General features: G+C 43.4%; 2 protein-coding genes across 2 annotated transcripts; one reads left to right on the forward strand and one right to left on the reverse strand.

Annotated features, from left to right (window-relative positions):
- Positions 1-8: 8 nt before the first annotated feature.
- Positions 9-15519, forward strand: mmp28 (matrix metallopeptidase 28). The gene is made up of 8 exons (XM_082502216.1): positions 9-409; positions 2252-2328; positions 2992-3182; positions 9135-9356; positions 9801-10046; positions 13060-13209; positions 13586-13753; positions 14380-15519. Exons 1-8 carry the CDS (start codon positions 290-292, stop codon positions 14772-14774), a joined length of 1569 nt encoding a protein of 522 aa, XP_082358342.1. The 5' UTR covers positions 9-289; the 3' UTR covers positions 14775-15519.
- Positions 15520-15631: 112 nt separating this feature from the next.
- Positions 15632-22212, reverse strand: fam124b (family with sequence similarity 124B). Its single transcript, XM_082502214.1, is given in 8 exon segments — positions 15632-17202; positions 18100-18256; positions 19245-19441; positions 19636-20031; positions 20375-20584; positions 21212-21243; positions 21637-21655; positions 21658-22212. Coding segments are annotated over 8 exon segments (1635 nt in total). The 5' UTR covers positions 21701-22212; the 3' UTR covers positions 15632-16621.
- Positions 22213-22773: the final 561 nt, after the last annotated feature.

The following is a 22773-nucleotide window of genomic DNA, read 5'->3' on the forward strand; positions in this document are numbered from 1 at the left end:
CAGCACTAAAGAAACAGCAAACTGCATGTGATTCATATCTTTAAAATTGGTTGTGTGCAGCAGGGGAGACGCTGCCCTGCTGATTTGGATTTTTTTGCCCTGCAGTAAAGGGGCAGACGAGGGGCGGTGCTGACACTCCTCCTCTCCCTGTAATCCTCCAGCTGTGAATAACCTCCGTCAGTCCTCACAGTAATGGAGAAGTCTTGGGATCACTTGAGTGTCCTCGGATAGTAAATTTAATCATGGAGGTTGTGAAGGGAGCAGGGCGCTGACTGCGGTTCTCCCCGCGATGAGCCGCCGAGCTCCGGGCCTGTGTGAGCGGGGCGTTAGGAGACTCTGGTTCCTGGCTGTAACGGCGCTCATCACCGCTCAGACTACCGCAGGATCACCGCTGCTCCTGGACCCGGAGGTACTGCTGTCAAAACTCATTTCACAGAGACTCAAAGACCTCTGTTACAAACATTTCTGGTAAGCAGGCGAATTAAAGTGACCCACATTTAAAACTACGCTGTGGGCACTGCGAAGTTATCCTACCGGGGAAATAGTTTTATCGGCTTTACACCGAAACTTTGACACAGTGAATTTATTTGGTGGTTATAATAAAATAACATTAACAGCTCACAGCAGTAATCAAATAAGATGATTTTACAGTTGTTTCAGACGAAAAGGTACATGTCTGTCTAAACGTATTTCTGTAAAAACATTAAATATTCGTAATGGCTGTTTTGTTTTTCATTTACAACCAACAATTTAAAACGCAACTCCCTGCTGTCTCTATAATAGCGCTTTCCTGTTTTGTCGCCATTATAAAATGTGCAAACTTTTTAATAACGGGAATTATTACAGCTGGACAATGTTGTTATAGTTAACTAAAAATGGACGTAAAAAGCTGTCAAAACAAAGTCAAAATTATATTTTAACTTTAGTATTTAAGTTGGTGAAATGTATTAACATGCCTGATGAGGCTTTGATGTCTACAGTGCTGTACCATACTGCAACTTAAGATCTATACCGATATAGATCCAATACCATGTAAAACAGTCCCAGTATTGCCGATAACATACATTTAACCTAGATTATGAACCGAGAACAAAGATTTCGAGTCGTTGCGGGGTTTTCTTATAGCTGTACTGATTTTCCCCCAAATCTTGCATCTTGGCATGTGCCCTCCATACAACAATAGTTTAAAAAGACTAAAGCTAACAATTAAACTAAAAAAAAAAACTAAGCTGAAATGAGCAACCCCACTCAAAACAGATTTAAAAACAAAGAGTCTTTATATATCCTATATTCATTCAGGAAAGGTTACACGTACTGTCATGTAATGTTAAAGTCTGCTGCATAAAGACAAGGAGATCTGACCCATTCATAAAGAAAGATAAACGAGTTTCGCCTCTCTGTGGTTCAGACTGCACCGCTCTAATCTGACAGCTCCCTTTGCTGGCTGTCCAAAGACTACACGCTTTCCTCATCTGGTTTCACCAGCTATGCTTTCATTCTTACATTAAACAAAGCCCTGTGGCATTTTCAGAAACATTATTATTATTATTATTTTGTTGTTGCACATTCCTGTTGCTGAAACGCATCTGTCATCTCCTCAGTTTTAATTTCCGCCCCGTCACATCTGTAATCGCACTCTGAGCGGTGCCTGCTGCTGTTGTCTGAACATGAAGGGGCTGTAATATTAAACTATGAACCAGCCTCACAGAATAATGCAACACCTGTTGGCGTGTACCCTGTGGGTTCATGTTAAAGCACTTTATAGGTATTACACCGGAGCTTTCCGTGACTTGCATGTTTACATGGAATTCTTGCAAAATTATAACTTGGGAGTTTCAGGGGCCCCCGGGGGGCTTCTTTGTCTTATGGGTGGTCTGCGCACTCATAACCATGTACATGGTAAAATAATGCAGAAGTCTTGCAAACTCATGGGGATGTGTGGTTACTACGCTATGTTCTTATTAGAAATATGTCGTGTGACAGCACTGGTTTTTGAAAACAGTAGCATTTTGTAATAATGTCACACCATTAAGCATTAGTAAGGTATTAGTAAGTGCTTAATTAATTATTTGTATGTCATTACTCCTCTTTAGTATGTCGTTTTTAAAAACACGTATGGTTATCCATCTGTCCACTGTCACACCTTGTACAGCTATCACTGCTAGTAAAAATCATAGTCATAACCATCACCATTTTTGTTCTGCTGCTTCTCTTGGAGTTTAATTATTAACAGGTACGACTTCCGTTGTAGGACTTTCTGGAAAAGTATGGCTACCTCCATCATGACTACCACATCCACAATGCGGCTGAGGTACAGTCTGCAGTCCGGTAGGTCCATTTGCACACATTTCTACCTCTAGGCATTGCGTGTTCATCACAGGGAGGGGTGAGCTCGGTGTGGTACAAGCCTCAGGGCTGAACGTCTGTGCAGGGCAGTAAAACACACCCTCATCTCCGCATTGGGAAACCTCTCCTGAACCCTCCCTGAACCATCCAGGAATTTCAGGAACCTCGCCCTCTGGCCCGTCTGCTCACTGTACTATAATGGGAACTGATTAAAACTCCTTCATCTTGGACTGAATGATGTGTTCGTAAACTCTGTGCAGTTTTTATGTATCTAAATGCTCATCTCTACTCAATGTATGCAGGCTCTGGTATATAAAGGACATAAAGGTTGGGGATAAGGCTACATTTTTGATGTTATCAGCCTTAACAGCTCTTCTGCTTTCCATCCATTGATGTGGGAAACCTAGCTTCATGATGCTGATGTACTTTTGAGTTATATGTATCTGTAACTCGCCTGAATCCAGGAACAGTCCAAGTGCCTGGCTGAAAGCTCTCGTGCAAATCTTTAATAGCTCCTCTCAGAAACACAGAAGTGCATCAGATCATTAAATCTCTATGCAGCAAAGATCTATCACCTTTTGCAGCCCTTTTGGCTCACACACTAGAGAGACTCTAAGTGTTTTGTCTCTCTCTGTCTCTCCGCAGAGAATTCCAGTGGTTGTCCCGTCTGCCCATCACAGGCAAACTTGACAGCGCCACCCTGCTGCGGATGGCAGAGCCTCGCTGTGGGGTGTCGGACGAGGGCAGCCAGCAGATCTGGGCTCAGAGAGTAAACTTCATCTTTACTGGACAGAGACCGCCGCAGCAGCTGCGCAGGAGACGCTCCACTGCAGAAGGTATAGTTTTACTTAATTTATATGCGTGCATGTGCAAAGTGAGCCTGACTGACATGAGAGCCGGTGTTTCATTCCCTGCCTTTTTATGTAGCGCCTTTGTTTGCCCCATTGTGGTCTGAAAGAACCAACAGTTAACTGGGAGGGTCCGCCGTCATAAACTGAAGCACTAAATAGAGTTGAGCGTTGTAATTAAAGCTGGTGGAGTGTCTGATGGTGCACACGTCAGCCCTGAGTGATTCTTATTATTTAGTTACACAAGCCCATGTGTCTTTCATGTCATGTTTGCTGGGTAAAAACTTCAACTTTAGTCTCCACTTTGTCTTTAGTTACTGGGATTATGCTTCTCTCTCTCATCTCCTAAAGTCCTTCACATCTCACTATGTGTTCTTCAGTTTAGATAAAGGTTTGGGGGAATGGGCTCGTCCAAACACATATACCCCTGCAACCTCACTTCCAGTTTCTCCTAGAGGTAAATCTGTTCCATCCAAACCTACATACCAAAATCTAAAAACCAGAGGATTAAAAGAGGTTCGCCTTTCCAGTCTTTCAGTGTTTTATGTTGTTAGAATATCCTTGATGGGAACAAGAGAAGGAGACACTGAACATAGCACAACTTTGCTGATACCGATACTTTTAATGTAATTGTATTCAAGGCGTACCCTTTCATTACCAAAAAAGATTTAACACAATTTAATTGGCTACATACTGAATTTGAAACTATGAACTTACATTCTAGAAACAATGCATTGATCCTTCTCTAGTATTGATCGGATACTAATAATTGCATTGGTACTGACACTATCGATATTTAAATCAATATTTGAATTGATCCGCCCACTAATCTTGAAGTTGCTGCCATCCAGGGCCGCTCTACAGATTTCGATGAGACCTGTAAACGCCCTTTTTTGTACGTCTTCGTGTTTTTCGTTCTCGCTGTCTCTCCTCAGTGCTGTTCGTCACATCTCCTTTGTGAATGAACAGCAGCAGCAGGCCGACGACAGCACCAGAAGCCCCAGCAATGTTTCCCACTCCCTCTCTCTGTGCTTGTGCCTCCAGCCTCATGATGTGTGAAGCCTCTGCATTCCTCAGTGTCACTGACGAGGTTGGCTAATGTTCGGGGAATGCAGCGGCGGCTGATGTTTGCCGCTGCCTCTTCGTGTCAGTACCTGACACGTTCCCTCTGGTACACACATCCATAACTGACTGACTGGATCATGTTGTTTGCCACCTATCTCAGTGGCCAGCTGCTTGTATGGATCTGAGCCTGCTCTTTAAGAACCCAGACTTGTCTCATATGACAGGCGGCAGTGTTATTAAACAGGCGGCAGATACTTTTACACCCTCGGGTCAAACCTCTTACTGATCTGGCTTCATGCATCCACTGATGTATTGTAGCAATAATAGCTTAATTGTGAATAACGGCGTTCTGCTCGTGCGGTGCCACCACCTCTAACTCAAACATTATGCCGCTTTATGCGATAGAAACGGCAGATATGTTTCTGCTTGCAGCTTCACGAGTGTTTGCTCAAGGAGGTTTGTGTTTGGATCAGACTCTTGGTCTGAACAGAGTCCTGTGAAAACATGCGTGTAGTAATAATGAGGCCTCAGGTATGTACAGTGTTGGCTGGCAGTTGTTCCACTTTAACACGGAGAGTAATATCTCAACATGTACTCAACACATGGCAGGAAATACTGTACAGAGACATCTGTGGCTGCAGATAAGCCCAAAAATGTTGGTGATCTCTTTTGATCAATAATGTGACCTAAAGTTTTTACCTACCCTGTTTAATAGTTCAAGTCTGGCATTTTTTATATCCTTGTTTATTTATGTGTAACTTTGCTGATCCTCCGTTTTTTCCTCCCTCCTTCTGGTTACGTGTGTTGGATGGATTGCAGCTATGGTCATAAGTTTACATGCGCTCATCATGAGCATGAATGTCATGGTAACTGAGGTCTTTTAAGGATTTCTCTGAACTGTTGAATGATTGTACATCTTTAATAAGTTACATAGGTTTTAACTTCTAACAGAATCAGCTTTTAAACTTAGTCCACAAACTTTCAAATACCAGCTTTGGGGAGGCCATTCCAAAAGCTCAGTGTTAGCTCAGTGATCCACACAAAATTGTGATCATTTTCATGTTTGTGTCCATGTTTCAACCATCCAGCTGATTTGAGGTGATGTTGAAGAATTTGGAGGAAATCCTCCTCTTTCATTATTCCATTCACTTTATGCAATGTACCAGCACGACTTGCAGCAAAACAGCCCCCGAGCACGGGGCTACCACCACCATGCTTGACAGCACGTATAGTTTTTGTAGGTTTGAAAGCCTCCAAACATAAATCTTGTCAATCTGGCCAAATAGCTTGAAGGGAGGAGCTTCTTTCTTCATTGGCACCCTCTCACTCCACGGTGATGAAAAACTCGCTTCTCTGTGGACAGTGATGCCGGTGTTCCTGCAGTTTCCAGTTCATATCAGGCTTGAGGCTTACCATTCTGTGAAGCAGGCGATCCATGACTTAAAGCTAACCCTTAATGCTGTTTGAGCTGTTTGACCTTGACAGCTGACTGTGGCTGCTAAACGAAGCCGTGCGACTGCAGCAGCGTGGGTGAGTCAGACGAGCTGCCTGCTCGTTCACTCTCACCTGTGGTGTGATGTGATTTTTGTTTATCAGCTTCTGAGCTTCCTGGAAACTGAAAACACACCTTGACTTGTGGTTGTTCCCACTGATATTTACAGAACTGACTTTCCACCAGCTTGTCTAAGATAAGCTATTTAAGTGCATGACGTGTGTGTGTATTTTTCTGAGGTGTGCCTCCGTGGATCCATGCCATGAAGTGTAGACGCTTAAACAATGAATGGGCATTTTTGCACATTTTTGGTAACTATTTCAATAATTTCATTTTTAAATAATTAGATCGAAGTTTTCAGTTCAGTCAAAGATTCACTGATTCCAGCAAACAGTTGGTTTCTTTTGCAAAGTTCCCTATTTTTATATGCATGAATGGCTTTATAGGTATCTGAGGCCCGAGAGAGACCCACAAACAAGCAGCAGGTGAAGGTGTCTGCAATAAGGCCTGGCAGAGCATCTCAAGAGAGGGAGTACGGTATCATCCAATTAGAGCACTTTAGCTTACCTGTGGCTCCCAGGATATTTAAAACAAGCCTTCAGCTTTCAGGCCCCTCTTCTGTGGAGCCAGCTCCCAGTTTGGATTCAGGAGACAGACACTATCTCTACTTTTAAGATTAAGCTTAAAAGTTTCTTTTTGATAATATTTATAGTTAGGCCTGGATCCAGTGACCCCGAATCCTCTCCTGATTATGCTGCCTGGGCTTCTTCTTCACTCACTTCCTTTCACTCTCTGACTCCTGTTAAAAGGGAGTTTTTCCTCCTCACTGTCGCCAAGTGCTTGCTCATAGGAGGTGTAGTCTGAGTATTGGGGGTTTCTCTCTTTCATTGTAGAGTCCTAAAGCACACTGAGGAAACTATTGTCCTTATTTGATGTAAATAAAACTGAATTGAAACAAATTTTGGATTTTAGACCACGGCCTGGACAAAATAACCCATGAGACGTGAATGAAATCTTGTACATCGCGTCGGGTCTTTTTTGGCCTCGCCCGTTGGCTTTGTTGTCAGCGGCATCTCTTGCCTGCATTTGTCGCACAGCCTTCTTAACACCAGCAACAAACAGAATCTCCCCGAACCTCCACAACCAATAACTTTAGCTATCAGATGATCTAAGTCACTTCCTAATGTCTGTGATAGCACGGCCTCCCCTACACTGCCGCTATAGAGGGCATCATAATTGCTTCCATAAGGGAAGTCTTGGAATGTCTTGTGTGTATCGGACTTCCTGGCTTCTCTGCCGTCCTCTGGGACCTCTTACTCCGCGGCGGTCTGAGATGGAGAGTAGGCGCCTGAGCTCTGCTGAGAATACACATCTACACACATGATGCGGTAACAGGCCTAATGTGTGCAGTTCATCTTGGAATGAGAGGTGGAGCAGGGATGGGAACATGTTTGAGTATCTCACAGTCTCAAATCATACTAATCAGACTTCTAGAGGATTGCAGCAAATGATCACTTTATTTTGAATCAGATTTTTTTTGTGGTGTTTGAGCCTCCATGTGCTTCCACTCTTACAGCGTCATATCTGTGTAAACTGTTGCAACAAAAAGGACAAGCATGAAGTTCTTATAAGAGTCAAGCTGCTGCCGAAGCACAACTTCTGTTTGTGTGTTTACTCACACAGCTTACACACTGATGTCACTGCCAAAACCATGTCTTAATGGCTCCAGATTTCCAGATATTTTCCAGTCTCCAGGGTGCTGTTGCGGTCTCTCGGCCATTCACAGTATGCAGAACATGCTTCTCGTATATTTCTCCCATATTCTGTTTGCAATGCGTTATTTAAACAAGCACAAATGGCATCAAAAGCACTCAGAGTCTGTCCTCCGTTGTAGCGGCCTCAGGCAGCGTGAGGCTTTAAGACGGAGCAGTAGTGTGTAACGTGAGCAAACCTCCCGCTCACATTTGGCCGTCTTTTAAAAAAATATTTTGACAACTTTGGAAAATAAGTTTGATTTATGTGGACGCTTAAGCGTCAGCTCTCCAAGTATGTGTAAATCAGCCGAGCCCCGAAGTGAAGACTGAATGGAGAAGAATCACTTCTTGCAAGGTTTAAGTGTCAACTCGTCGCCCAGGTGTGCAAAGTTTATTTCAGTCCAGTGTTCTTGTTTTGGCTAAAACCCCTTTGACAAAATCAGCCTCTCCAGCTGCCTCTTTCTGAAGGTTCATATTATCTGCTGATTGTTTCCTGCAGGCAGTCCCTTTTTGTCTGTTAGGGCTGTTGAGCTGCTTGTGTGTGTCTGCTTTGTCTCCAGACTCTTTTACTGTGTGATCCTGTGTATGTGTGCGAACAAATTGGAGTCTTGTAAATTAATGAAAGGCTGAGCATGAATCCCCCATTCCTTCGATCCACGAACAAATGATGTGACTGTGAAGTTTGCGACACGTGTAATTATAACTAAGCCAAGAAACTACAGACACATGGTGAAGTAAACTGTTTGGTGAAGCATGCAGTCAGAGTGCGTGTTAGTTTACCCAGCTGGAAGCTTGCATGGTTAACATCCTATCATTCTGGCTCAGTTGGCTGGATTTGTCACAGTTGAGGATGGGATATCAGGCATTCAGAACTATAAAACAATTCAATTCAATTCAATCACCCCAATAAAGCATATCCCTCTAAGACTGCCGGTTTACTTGTGGTTGCTACAGGATTTAAAAGTAGAATGGGAGGCAGAGCCTTCAGCTTTCAGGCCTCTTTCAGTCCCAGTTTGGGTTCAGGAGACACATACCCTTTCTACTTTCAATATTAGACTTAAAACTTTCCTTGAGGTGACCCTCAATCCTTCCTTAATTATGCTGGTTATTTAAGGTGTAAATCCACAGCTACATCAATGGCTTATAATAAGGACACAATAGTAATAATTTAACAATTTCCAATGGGATTAGCTCTCTAAAAGTTCAACTAGTTTAAAATAGCAGACTATCCAGCAAATATGGAAAGAAAGAAAACAGCCACATTAGTCGAATGAAACAAATCAGGGATTGTTTTGACATCTTATAAAGACGGTCAATTCTCTTTGAAAAGATAATTTAGTTTAACATATATGAAAAAATCAGCATGACTGAGCACTTTTTATGCTCTTATTCTCGTTTAGTTAGCATCTTTACCCATGTACCTGTCTGAGGGCTAACTGTGTTATTGAGTTTTAGCCAGTATTACTTTTTATATTCTTTGATAATTGCTTTAAACTAAACCTTGCTCCGAATAACACTGCTGGCTGTTTTTTGGTTGGAGCTCATCTGCTGATGCACCGGCTGATATGAACCAGACTGGGAGTTTCATAGTGTCTCATTTCTGCTTCTCTCTGTCTGGCCGTTCTCCAGTTGACAAGTGGTACAAGCGCCACCTGACCTACCAGATCGTGAACTGGCCTCAGCACCTGTCGCTGGGCTCTGTCCGGCTGGCTGTGCGTGCTGCCTTCCAGCTGTGGAGCAACGTGTCGGGCCTGGTCTTCCAGGAGGTCCCTGGTGGACCTGCAGACATCCGGCTGGCCTTTTATGAAGGAGACCACAACGACGGGGCCAGCAACGCTTTTGACGGACCAGGTCAGGGTCACAACACATCGATCTATTTCATCTTCATTTATATTTACAAGGACTTGTTTAAGAAGAAAAGATATTTAACTTCCTTAAATTCTCCTTACACGTACTGGCAGATTAATTTCATTAGTTAGGTGTGAATAGTAATGAGATTACTGGGAATATTTGGGCTTAAGTCCCACAAAATCACAAGTTTACATTTAAGTAGAACATGTAAACTCATTAAGATCCTTTGATCTGACTCAGCAAATTAGAAAATTCAGAAATATTAGAATTTCTGAATTTAAAGAGCACTTTAATGCAACTTTTTTCTCTACACTGTGTGTTATTTGTAACCTGAAAGCTCCCAGTCTCAAAATGGAAAGAACGGCTGTTCAGAGTCTTTAACGACCGCTTTAATACATGAAGCAGCACCATCCTGCAAGTCCTCAAGTCCTTTTTCTCATTCAGGGGGAACTCTGGCTCACGCCTTCCTGCCTCGCCGAGGCGAAGCCCACTTCGACATGGCGGAGAGGTGGACGCTAAACGGGCACAAGGGCCACAACCTTTTTATGGTGACCGCCCACGAGATCGGACACACTCTGGGCCTGGAGCACTCCCCCGTTCGTCACGCTCTGATGTCGCCGTACTACAGGAAGCTCGGCCGCGGGCTGGTTCTGAGCTGGGACGACATTATTGCCGTGCAGCAGCTGTACGGTGAGAACATGGTGCTTGGTTTATGGTAACAATTTAAAATGTTAAATAAGTTTAAACTTAGTTGCATCCCTTTACATAAAACTAACACAGCATTTCATAAAGAGAAAATCATACCAACAGTCAGACATGGTGGTGGTAGTGTGATGATCTGGGGATGCTTTGATGAACTGTGCATGCACAGTCTGATTGTCTGTTCTATTGCCCTCCAAATTGGGAGCTGTAGCACCGAGCTGTGAAAAAGGCCAGCAGGCCACTACAGCTCCAAACACTGACGGTGACTGAGTAGAGCAGCAAAGCCAAAACTTAATTTCTTACATTTCTTGTTTGCAGTCACTCGAAGTTTCTGCGTGTTCTTGGCAAAAGAAATATGCACAACACATCACAATCTAATCTTGAGTTTATCTTTAGCAGCAGGAGGAGTTTGTTCAGCCTGACAGCCTCTTAGCTGCTGCTGTGGGAGTGTTTATAGGGAGGGCAGCGGAGGTGGTGTGAGTGTCAAAACAACACACTCAGCAGCCTGTTTGTGTATTATTATTATTATTAGCATTGCAGTTATGCACACTGTATTTACCTGCTGTGATAGATTACTGTTGTGGTTGTGCAATGTGGGAGCATCACCCTGGACTTCTTGAATGACGGCTATAAGAGTTTCTGTTTACTGCAAGTTTGTTGTCCCTCCTGGCATGTGTGAGGCAGGTTTCCACATGTGCCGCTCTGCACACTTCTTTTATTGCTTGTTTTGGGGGGTTTTCTGCTGCTGCTTGGAAAATGATTTCTCCACAACAGCTGCGCAACAATACGTCTTAAACCATTTTTGCATTGCCAGCAGCTCTTTAGCCGTGACTGTGTGACGTTTTGAAGATGCATGAGGAGCTTCCTGCGCTCTGGCCCGGCCTCTCAGGTGTACGGCAGCTGCACAGAGAAAAACAAGACACTGTGCAGGAATGCTTGCGTGGCTGCAGGACAAGCACACAGCTCTGAACCTGAGATCAGCAGAAGTTTGCAGGCAGACCACGTCCAGCTGCCTCTCCTTTTATTTAATAAGTGAGGAGTTCCATCTGCTCTGCCTCTGAAATATTCTGTCTTCACCATCCTAAAGTGGCCCTTCACTCCCGCTGTGTCGGCCGAACAGAGAGACACACATCTTTATTTCAGTTACATTCAGGCCCTAAAGCAATTTGACCATAGATTGAATTAAATGGCAGCAATTATAGCAGATAATTACCTTTAGTTGGTCGTTAAGCTGTATGTGCTTTTGTTTTTAGGGAAACTTGAACTTTGGGTGGCCACTTATCAGCAGACCTTACACAAAGACCTCAAGACAACTCTCCAATAGCTTTTTTTTTTTTTTGCTTCAGGGAAAATTACCCAGGATTCCTTAACGGGCACTCAATTGAAGCTTGGTCTGCTTTTTCTCCTTTATTCCTATCAACCTGTGGCAGTAATATGTGCACACTGCAGCTGCTCCCACGTAAACGTCAAGCGACTTCAAAACTGACAAGACTGCTGATGCTCGGAAAATGTTACATCTGCTTAAACATATAAGCTTTAAGGAGAATATGTGAATGTGAGTGTGTGTGTGGGTGTGAATCATTCCTGGCACTGCAATCTGATAAGGAGCACATGTGAGCAGACTGGATATGTCAGAGAGCGAACATAGATTTGGTGTTTCTGCCTTTGAATACGGTGCCGTGTGCACTGTGACGGAGACATCAAAAACAACAACTTTGACTTGAAGTGGACTTTTTATGCTTTTCCTTCTTTGTTATATATACTGTTACAATGCTGGTTGCTCATATTAAATATAGCCAGTTTGAAATAATGAAGTCAACGCAAGCTTACCGGCTACTTTGTAAGATGCACCTGCTTAACCGCTTGTTAATGTAAATATCTAATCAGCCAACCACAAGGTAGTGGCTCAGTGCATTTAGACATGTAGATGTGTAAACTAAGGGAGCATCAGAATGAGGAAGAAAGATCATGAAAGTGTCTTAAATGGTCTGATTATTTTGAGCTGGTCTGCTGCTGACACTTTACAACACAAACATCTCAGTGGCGGAAAGGGCGTGTGGCCTTAAAGGGACAGCAGCTTGTAAAACAGTTACAGAAATATGTAACTAGTGCAGAATGTAATGCAATAACCTCAAACATGCTCCCGAATATGAAGCTCAGCAGTATAAAGTTAAATATTATTCACATCCAGGCCTATATGACATTAATTTTAGGATTTATAGCTTTAATATTTCAGTTTAGTTGCCACTTTGGTGCCATTTCATATCTAAATATCTCTTCCACTTCTGATGAATGTGGCAGAGTGCGAGGAGGGAGTTTGTGTGTTTGGATGAAGTCATCTCTGCTCCTACATGCTCACAATGAGCTTTTGGATACCACTGCGGTGTGCACAGTAGAGCTATCTTTCCTGCCTTCTTCCTCCTGTTCTTGGGTGTGCTGATTTTATCCATCTTCCTACAAAAATGTTTGTTGAGCTCCTTGCAAACAAAGTGGCTGTAATCACATCTGAAGCACTATCATTTACTCTTCAGTTGAGCTCAATGTGTTGTGCCCCCCTCCTCCCCTTTTTTTCTCCTTTATTCTTTTCATGTGCGCACTGCGAGGGTACCCGGGCCAATAACAATAGGACGGCTCTGATTTTGGTAGTTAAAAAATGTTAAAGGTTCCAGCCCGTGTTCTATCTACAGTCTGTTGTTTATTTCCTGTGCACTGGAATGTCATCCATCAGTATACATCAACCCAGCCACATCCTGTAAAGGACAATTTAAATGTTAACATTCTCCAAGTCCTGTTTAAGAAGAAATCTCCACAGTTTGTGTTCCCATTCGTTCCTGATCTAATTTAGTAAACAGTTAAATTGCTGTTTGGGATGCATAAGAAATCGGACCGATCTGTAATGTAAAGTTTGTCCGGTCAGCCAACGAGAACAGTTAACAATAAACTCCAGCTCTTCCTCTTCATTGTTTTATGGCTTTGCTTCCTTTATTTTTTGTGCCTTTAGGTAAACCATTAGGCGATCGCCCGGTGAGGTTGCCGGGTCAGGTTTTGCACGCTGCGCTGCAGGAGTGGGAGTTCTCAGAGCTTCAAAGCAGACACGACACCCCGGGACAGCCTCTCTACTGCCAGGGCGTCTTTGATGCCATCACTATGGGTGAGGTCCGAATAAATGAAATCTTATCAGAAAACAACATTCAGCCACAACTCTTGTAGAAGAAGCTGAAGAACAATAATAAACCCTGTAGCAGGAACAGTGGATATTCCTGTTTTCATATTTATTTCTATAACAAAAGGACAAAGCTGCTGATAAATACTCGCTTTCCTGTATTTCAAAATCATTTTATAGTTAAGCAAAACAGGAAAGAAAGTTTAAGCCACCCATGTGTTCTCATGATACCTGAGAAAAGAGCGAGAACAGTGAGATGCTGTAATTTCCAGACTTTTAGCTTTGTTCAGGGCTCAGAAACTGTTCCCAGCATGCTCTGTGCAAGAATGAGAGACATATACACGCATATTCATCTCTTTTCCAGACCAAAATAAGACAGTGCTGGTGATTCGTGGCAGCGTATACTGGACTGTACCGGCTGAAGGGCGCGTAAGTGGCCCGCTGCCTCTCCGTCAGCGCTGGCCCGACCTCCCTCCGGCTATCGAGGCCACTGCCTTCTCTCCGCTGGACTCGAAGTGGTATTTTTTCAAAGGTACTGCCTCATTGAGCACATTAATGGGACTCACACCTCCTTTTTAAGGCATTTCCTAAACTGCTAGCCAACTTCACGCATCTGTTAAAACTCCCAAAATAGATCCTCTCGTGCCTTTTAAAATAGCAAAGTGCTGCTTAAAGGCTGAATACAGCAGTGAGGCTCCAGCTGCGGTTTTAATAGTCTTCTCTTTGTGCTAAAGGCTACAAAAATTTGTCTGAAGATAGTGCCAAAATGTTCCACTAAATGCCAAATACCTGACAAGACTGTCTTATCTGCCGAATGCAAACAGTTTTATGCAAAGCTCAGATGCTCTGCTGCATTATTAATCTCCATAAATCATAATCACAAATTTTTTAAATTAAGAAAACCGCCCAAAACACTTGTACATACTGTGTGTACTTTCTGTATTTAGTCAAAGTTATGCTTAGTTTTAAAGAACATATTGCGTTTCGGTAAAGTTATTTCATCTCTTAAAAGGCCCGGTGTCCTGAGTTTTTTGCTAAATGTCATCAGATGCTGTATTGTTTGTGCAGCACTGGTGAAATAGAGGTTTTATTTTATTCTACTCTTCGTGAGCATAAGGTTTGGTGTCATTTCAGTGTCTCTTGCCTCCTGCTGTGCAGGGAAGCGGATCTGGCGCTACACGGGCAGCACGCTTGACCCCGGCTTCCCCAGGAAGAGCAGCGAGCTAGGACTGCCTCGTCACCCTGACAGTGCCTTCTACTATGCTCCTCTGGGTCACATGGTCCTCTTCAAGGGCTCCCGTTACTCCGTACTCAACCTTAAAACCTTGCGTCAAGAGCCCTACTACCCACGCAAGCTGGCTGACTGGACTGGCGTGCCGCAGGGGACCAACGGGGTGCTGACCCGTCCAGATGGCCGCCTTTACTTCTTCAAAGAAAAGCGGTTCTGGAGGTTTGACCCAGTGAAGGTGCGAGTCACCAAAGAGGGCCACTGGGCCAAGGACCTGAGCTGGACCGGCTGCAGGAGTTCTCCTCAGAGCAACAACATCCTTTGACCAGCAGATGGCGCCGCAGGATTTAAAGTGCAATTTGTTGATGTATCGTAATACAGAGGAGCTACAGCTTCCCAGCACGTACAGTATTTACACTGCAGAGCGATTAGCATTATTGTGTATGGAAGTGTAATTACAGCCTCAACAGGACTGCACATCATCAGCAGCAGCAGTGTTTAAATTATAATGCTTACTCTGGAATGTGATGTTCAATCCCTCCTGATTGCTAGGGGCCCCAAATCAATCATGACAGAGTGTGAGAGCAGTGCAGGTGAGTCATCAATGGCGATGAAGTTTCAGGATGTCAGTGGGCCAGTTTGAACTCTTGACCACATCTGAAGAGCCAGAAAATCATTTCAGAGACCCGATTGATTCGGAGCAGCGTCTAGCTGCGTGTCAGAGGTAAAATAGTAACATTTGACTATTTCCATATCATTGCATTTTTAGTATCGGCTGGTGTTTTGAGTGAGTGCACTTGTTTCCAAATGCAGCGGTCTGATTGGTCATCTTTCTGTATTTGAATCAGATAAATCGAGCTTGAGCCTAAAAAAATAAATGCTGCAAATTTTTCCTGCTAAATTACACGGCCGGTGTGACCGGCTGCATCAAGAATGTTTTTAACGCACACAATCTGCATACAGATTTTGTGTGTTCTGTGTCTAAAGGCCGGTGTGTAAAGCAGCTGTAACTATCTGTGTTTCAACATTCAATGAAAGATGAAATTATGTCTGATCTGGATTTAAGAATTCAGCGTAGCAGTGTTATCAGCTGTGTGAATATGTCTGGGATACTTCAAGCATTCACTTCTCACCTCCTACTTCATCTGCCTGCCTGTATGTAAACACACACACACACAGAGCTGTGAGGGCGCAACGACATAGCCATTTTATTATTCCAATCATTTATCTTTTAACCTACATCACTGAACATGTTACACACTACTTGCGTACAATACTCGCTTTCTTCCAGTTACAATTATTTCCAGTAAACAGTTAAATGCTCTGACATCTTCGAGCTCCCCAGCTTGCCTACGGAGAGCAGCCCAGCGGGAAAAACTCTGACCTTATAATGCACAAGTGAAAAAACCCAGACTCCAATTAATCTGTTAGGTTAAACCGAGAAAGCCTTTTCAAAGGAAAAAAAGATTAAAGAAAAATAAGTAAGAGACTAGTTTGACCTGAATAATTACATTTCTTATTCCGATTTCTTTTCCTCACTTAACATCTTTTGCCTTCAGAACAGCTGTAATGATCACAAACACTGTTTAAGTGATCATAAAAAATTCACTCAAGTTAACCTGTCCTTACTGTGACCTTTCAGTAATGAGCATTTCTGAGGTGTCAGGTCGACTAAAGGGAGATAATTCTTCATTGCTGTTATGTAGCCTGGTTTACTCCACTGCTTGTCCATTTTAACAAGAAAATTCTGGATCAATGATTATCTGAAGTTCCTTAAAACAAATGCTTTATATGCCACAAATCAGCTTTCTAATCACGACCAAGGGCAACATCAAAGACAGCCTTAACGCTGAGATCATCTTAATCTGTTCGAAGTTAATCAAAGAAAAAAAAAGTTGCCTAGCTGAGTGATGAGAAGAAGCCTAGTGTGCCTCACTTAAATACAAAACTGATTGCTATTCACTCGGCTACAACAGCTGCACAAATCATTAGCTGCACCTATGTATAAAACTAACTTAGACATTCATTGTATTACCTTTACCTGCGCTGTCTTGAAAAAACAAGACAAGTTAAACTAGTATCTGGATGTTACGTGTCAACTGCTGCAGTGCTCCGGTGTCCCTGTTATTTGTCTGTGATTATTACCACTGCTCGTGACATGGTGGTAGGAATTTAGATGAAGAACTCATCCAGCCGTTCCTCACAGTTCCTCACACGTGCCGGCTCAGCGGTAGTCCTGCTTTCTACCAGGGGCCTGTTGGAGGGGCTTTCCCTGGTCCTGCCTGCATCTGTTCCACCACCAGAGCCCCATGTCTCAGACGACCCCTGAAGGTGTGTGTGCGTTCCTTGCAAACAATCACTCAGCTCCTTGGCCAGCTCCTCGACAGCTGAAGCTCCAACTGTTGTGGGTCTCTGTGACTGGAGGGTCACCAAAAGGTCCAGAGAGGAGGAGCGAGTCATCGCTTTGACTGCTGGGTCTGGGCGAGGAGAGACAGCCGCTCCCGTGTCAACGTTGGTCTCCGGCTCCTCCTCGTCCTCTTCCAGAAGGAGATGGGAGAGAGAGTGGGTGATCGAGGGACGCAGCGGAGAGTCGGGGTGGTTGGAGGTTGAGAGTGGAGCAGGGCTGCTGCGCTGGGACGAGTAACAGGAGCTGCCAGGAGGAGTGCTACAGCAGCTTCCTGATCCCAGGCTCTCCGCTCCACCACTTCCTCCATAAAGATTTTCCAAGATGGGGTCGCTGCGCGGTCTCTGGGCTGGCAAAGAAACACCAAACAGAATTTAAAAATTAAAAATCGTACACTCAATGTACACAAACATGAAAACTATTTCTGCTTTGTGTTACTTTAAGCTGCCCCCGAAGTGTCTCAACCGTGACAGACCAATAAATACAATTTGATTTTATGACCAACTCTCTTGGAACATAAACGTGTGACAGATTCTATATTCAAGAACACAAACCCTCATCAGCTCTCTAACTGGCGATAAGCCTTAAAAAATATGAAGCTTTACATCATACATAAAACTCTCATAAATCTCGTGTTTCCCTCAGTCACTCAGTAAAACTGAAGGTTTTGAGCTCTCTTGCATAGACTCAATGCTCTTTACTCGTATCTAAGCTTGGCCATGCTGATGTGTGATGGCTCTAATCATGTTTTGTTTTTATTGTGAGAGGCCTCCTGCTGTAATGTTGTCTCTATCTTTATTCTTTTCACTTTGTGACATTTTTTTTTAAAGGGCTATACAAAAAAAAAGTACTTACCTAAAAACTTTCTCCAAAAAAATATAACTATGTAACTTAACACTTTCTTTGAAAAAAAAAATCTGAACTGCTTCAAATAACTGCTTAGAAAAGAGACCACATGGCCAGTATAATTACTGGTAAACTTTTCTACTGATATTCATCTCCAATAAAAAGACTTTGCACTGTGCTGGAGGAAACATTTAGTATTTGAGTCATTATACGTACAAATGCTTTCTAAGTCAAAATGATCATTTAATACAACGGCAATTAGAGAGCGCCAGGGAATCATTATGAACGGAGAAGTCTTTGGGAGAGCGCTCAGTGAAGAAGTAATTTGGAGATATTTCTCCCTGTCTGTCAAGCTCCAGGCGATAAATCTCCCACTGAAAGATTGAACATCGCAGCTTACCGTGCCTGTGCGTTTGCCCGGACAGAGGAGAGGTAAGGCTGCAGGGTGAAAGGCTGTGTCCCGAGCTGCTGAGTTGAATTCCTCGAGGAGGCATGCTCGAGCCAGTCAGGGGGAAAGCACAGGTCAGAGGTCGCTGAGGTTGTGCCGGGGTTTTCACCTGCAGCACAGGACGACAGAAGAAATGGGATTATAACGTATACCAGGACTACATCCAAACATAACTTTATGTTTCTACTGTTTATCTCTGTTAGAATACAGGATGTAAACTCCTGTTGGAAGCCCCAGCCCATCTACACCTGAACAGATGTTCATCTCCCACCATGACAAACAGCGCAATACAACAGTTGGTTCAGTTATATTTACACTATGTTATTAGTTTCATAAAATAACGTTCACAGACTTGCATATATTTGCATTAGATCCAAATCCTTATCTCAAACATATAAAAATTTCCTGTTTCATAAATCACACATTAGTAGCACATGGAACAAAGGTCTGGCCAGTTTCCCAGCATTCTGTGAGGTAATTAGTGGTTAAATCTCCCACACTTCAGCGTGTTTACTCTTGCAATGCGAGGCTGCGTCAATCTGCCATTCACACAATCCTCACGTTTAACATAAAGAGCGAGATTGACTATGTTGAGTTAACCTGGGGTCAACCCTCCAAAGTATAAGACAGTGTACAAGAGAGGTGAAGAAGAGAGTGTAGGCAGGGTGGAGTGGGTGGAGATGAGTGTCAGGAGTGATCTGTGACAAAAGGATAGCAGCAAGGGTGAAAGGGAGGTTTACAAGATGGTAGTGAGGCCTGCTATGGTGTAAGGTTTGGAGAAGGTTGTACTAATAAAAAGACAGGAGGCAGAGCTGGAGGCTTCTCTTATGGAAGAGAAATGAGTACATTAGAGGAACTGGTAACAAAGAGCATTTTAGACAAAGTTAAAGGGGGAAGGCTGAGACAGTCTGGACAATGTGTAGAGGAGGAATAGTGGATATACTGGACAAAGGATGGTGAAGACAGAGCTGGCAGGCTGGAGGTAAAGAGGAAGACAACTGAAAAGATTCATGGGGATGCTAGGGGTGAGAAGGAGACGGTGGATCCCGTGTGTCGAGCCGTGAGGAAGCAGAAAGAAGAAGATAACCCGCAGTTACCTGAACGAGAACCTTGTTGCCGTCGAGGTCTTCAGTCTGCCAGCGTGTAGCGCTGATGGGGGTACACGGGTTTGGCAGCAGGGGAACCAGCTGGCCAATTTCTTCCACACTAAACTGTAGCACAGCAGAGCTGCATGGCTCCACCTGAACTCCTGGTGACAACTGCTTTAAAGCCAGCTGTAGGCAGAGCCCGGGCTCTGGATGCAGGGGAAATAAGGCAGGAGGAGACAGCAGGGGATAAGACACATTTTTAATATGACGTTTAAAAAAATTATTATTAAGAAATTTACAAAATTACAAAATTTGAAAGGAATAAATGTGTATGTAGTTTTAATTTGAGGAGTATAAAAACAATACTGCACAATCAAGAGCAAACACTCTAAAGCCTTACCCATATGCAGGGTGAACCAGCAGAATCCTGCCTTCTGCTCCTCTGCCTGTCGCTGCAGCACCGTCTCATAGAGCCGCACAGCATCCTCATAATTGTCATACGCACTGTACAGCGTCACACGTAGTATCTCACCCCCGCAGTGCACTGGTCGAACTCCCCACACCGGCATCCCCGCACCCAGGCTATAAAAGTCTCTGCTGGGCAGGAGGTAGGGCCGCAGCAGGGCATTGGAGGGCGAGCTGCTGGAAGTAATGTGGATCCCTCCGGTTCGGCTGCCACAACTCTCCGTGTGATGATAGTGCCAGGGAGGACGCTGGAAGAAGTCCAGCACTTTGAGGATTCGTTCCTCTCCGTAGGCCTCGTGCAGGAAGAAAGTGATGGCCAGAGACGGGTAGCCTGAAAGATGTCAACTTTTATTTTATTCATTCTAAGTGAAAACAGACATGGCTCTGGCAGGAGCTCATTGTGGGATGGCATGTTTACAACGGTTAAAGTGCAGCATTTGATGGGGGGGGGATGTTGACCTCAATGGCAATCTTAAATTTCTTTAAATATTTCTCATTTTCACATATGGAAGTTATCATTATAGCTGAATAATACACCTCCAAAGTGTGTAATAAGGTATAATGTATGGTTGAAACGTCCGTGCCAAAGAAACAGCTGAGATCCAAGTATATGTACTGTTACTACATACTGTGCTGAAATGCAGGACTACACACTGAAAACCCAGAATCCTTACCAGCCACGGGGCAGAGGCGGGGGTAAGTTCTGAATGGTGAGGCCCTCTCCGACACGTGGAAGATGCGTAGGCTCGGGCAGAGCCAGCGCAGCAGGCGATCCAGGGTGTGTTGCAACAGCAGGGAGTCTCCGGGGTTAGCCAGCAGATGCAAGTGCATTAGCAGGAGCTGCTGCCGCCGCTGCTGTCTGACCCGCCTGCTCACGAGGTCGACTGATGTGACGCACAAAAAACACGAGGCACAGAGTGTACAAAGATATTTTAGACAAGGACATCATTAAACTAATTCAAAAATAAGTTTATCCCCCCAAAGGGAAGGAGTATTTATTCGGTTTGTTTGTTTGTCTGTCTACTATCCAGTTTTCATGATATCATTTAAAATTTTTGTGTGACGATAGAGATCATTTACTGCTCCATCTGATTACATTTTTTCAAGCCCACTGGACATAAATTTGGACTTTTAATCTTTTTAATTGTATCGTTTGTTTTACAACCTTTATAAATTCATGTTCAAGTAACAGATGAATAATACATTACAGAAAAAGTTCATATTCTTCTACTGCAGTAATGTCGTTTTTTATTGACAGTATGGCAGAGCCACAAATCCACACATGTAAAAAAACGGATTAAATTTTACTTATTTTTCATATATTAAGAAATCTGCGGGATTAAATATTTAGAGTCACTGGTCTGACCCACTTAAAATTAAATTGGGCTGTACTGCAGCCCACGAGGTAAGATGGTTTAGATTATTTGTGTTTTTGTCTTTATGAAGGTGCGAAAAGTAAGTTTGAGTGTTTTTTTCCCCTCTTTTTACTGTGTGAGTCTAGGATTACTTACTGCCAGACGACGACATCCTGCTGCAGTCTGATCTGAAAACAAAAAAGGCCACGAATTTAGTTTATTATTCATTCATATATTTGGGGAAACACAAAAAACTGTCTCCATCTTGTGGTGGTCGGTTTGGAAACGTTCCCTTTACTTTGGTCTCCATGACAACACTTTATCTGTTGTTAGCTAGCGTACAACTTAAAAGAATCACTAGAAAAAAACCGTAAAGATCACAGCAGCTGCCAAAAAGCCGATGTCGTAAAGTGCTAAAGGGTTAAATGAACGATAAAGTCATACTCTTCATAATTTAATGTCTGGAGCAAAACTAATTTCCATTGTGGCAACCGCTATAAAAAAGAAAAAGAAAAAAAAAGCGAAGCTGACTAGCTGAGGTTAGCCTCCGGAGCTAGCGCTGGGACCGTTGACTCACTCACTCGGCAGTATCAGCTCCACGTTTTCATCGTCGGCTCTCTTCAACACCGCCGCTCGGCGCAACATGGTCCGGTCCACACTTTCACATCTGCGCCCATGCTCCGGCCAGTGAGTCTGAGCTGTGTTTACGGCAGACCACACTCGGGCTGAAAAGCATCCTGTTTGATTTCTTTCCGCAGGCTGCTCCCCCCCTTCCAAAAAAATGGGACACTTGCTGGGACGCTGACGTCACATGGCACCCACACACCCTTAGTTTATCGTTTTAACTGTAAGGCTCGCTGGGTTTTTAAAAAAAGAAAAGAAAAGATAAAAAGGAGAGGTGGCCCGTTTGGAGTCTAGAAGGCTTGAGGGTGTACGTATGTTTGCGCAGAGCCCAAATCCCGGGCGAAAGGGACCAGCAGAGGTGGTGCTACTTTAAATCCAAAGCCGCCTCCTATAATAACAGAGCAGATGGCAAGCTCTAACAAAATGACAAGACAAAGGAGACGGTCCAGACGGCCTGGGCAGATTTAAAAGTGCAGGGGAGGCTCCAAAGACTAAGTTAAACACGTTGTTTGTTAAGACCTTCTTAAGACCATATGGAGAGCTTTAGAAAGGCACAGTTTGGACAATGTTATCAAGCAGTGCGAAGTGAAAAGCAGATAAAACCATCATTCAGTGAAAGACACAAGTTACACCAATATATTCAGAAGAAAACTAAACAAAAACACCAAAGCAACCCTGCAATCTTAACAAAGGTGTTAAATGTTGAATAACCAGGCATCGTGACATAATACAAGTATAACAAGAACATTCACTTGATTAATATCACCCTTTACTCGAATTTGGGCAGATATCCTAAATAGAAACGTTTCTAAAGCACAAAGTGCTGGGAAAACATTTTTAATATTTATTGTTGAACAGACTGGGGCTCTAATTCGAAGGCCAAGACTTGTGTTTTTGTCATTTACTGTTATTTCATTACTCATTGTATTTTCATTACTCAGTAGAAGTATTAAGAACGCCTTTCAGTACAAAATAATATTATTTAACACCAGTACAAGCCACGGACCTGAAATAACTATACTCTGTTATAACTTTAGAGTTTTCTACACTCACCAGACATGTTATTAGGGACACCTGTTCAACTGCTCAGATAA

The sequence above is a fragment of the Aulonocara stuartgranti genome (assembly GCF_965226115.1).
Source record: "Aulonocara stuartgranti genome assembly, chromosome: 14".
Lineage (NCBI taxonomy): Eukaryota > Metazoa > Chordata > Actinopteri > Cichliformes > Cichlidae > Aulonocara > Aulonocara stuartgranti.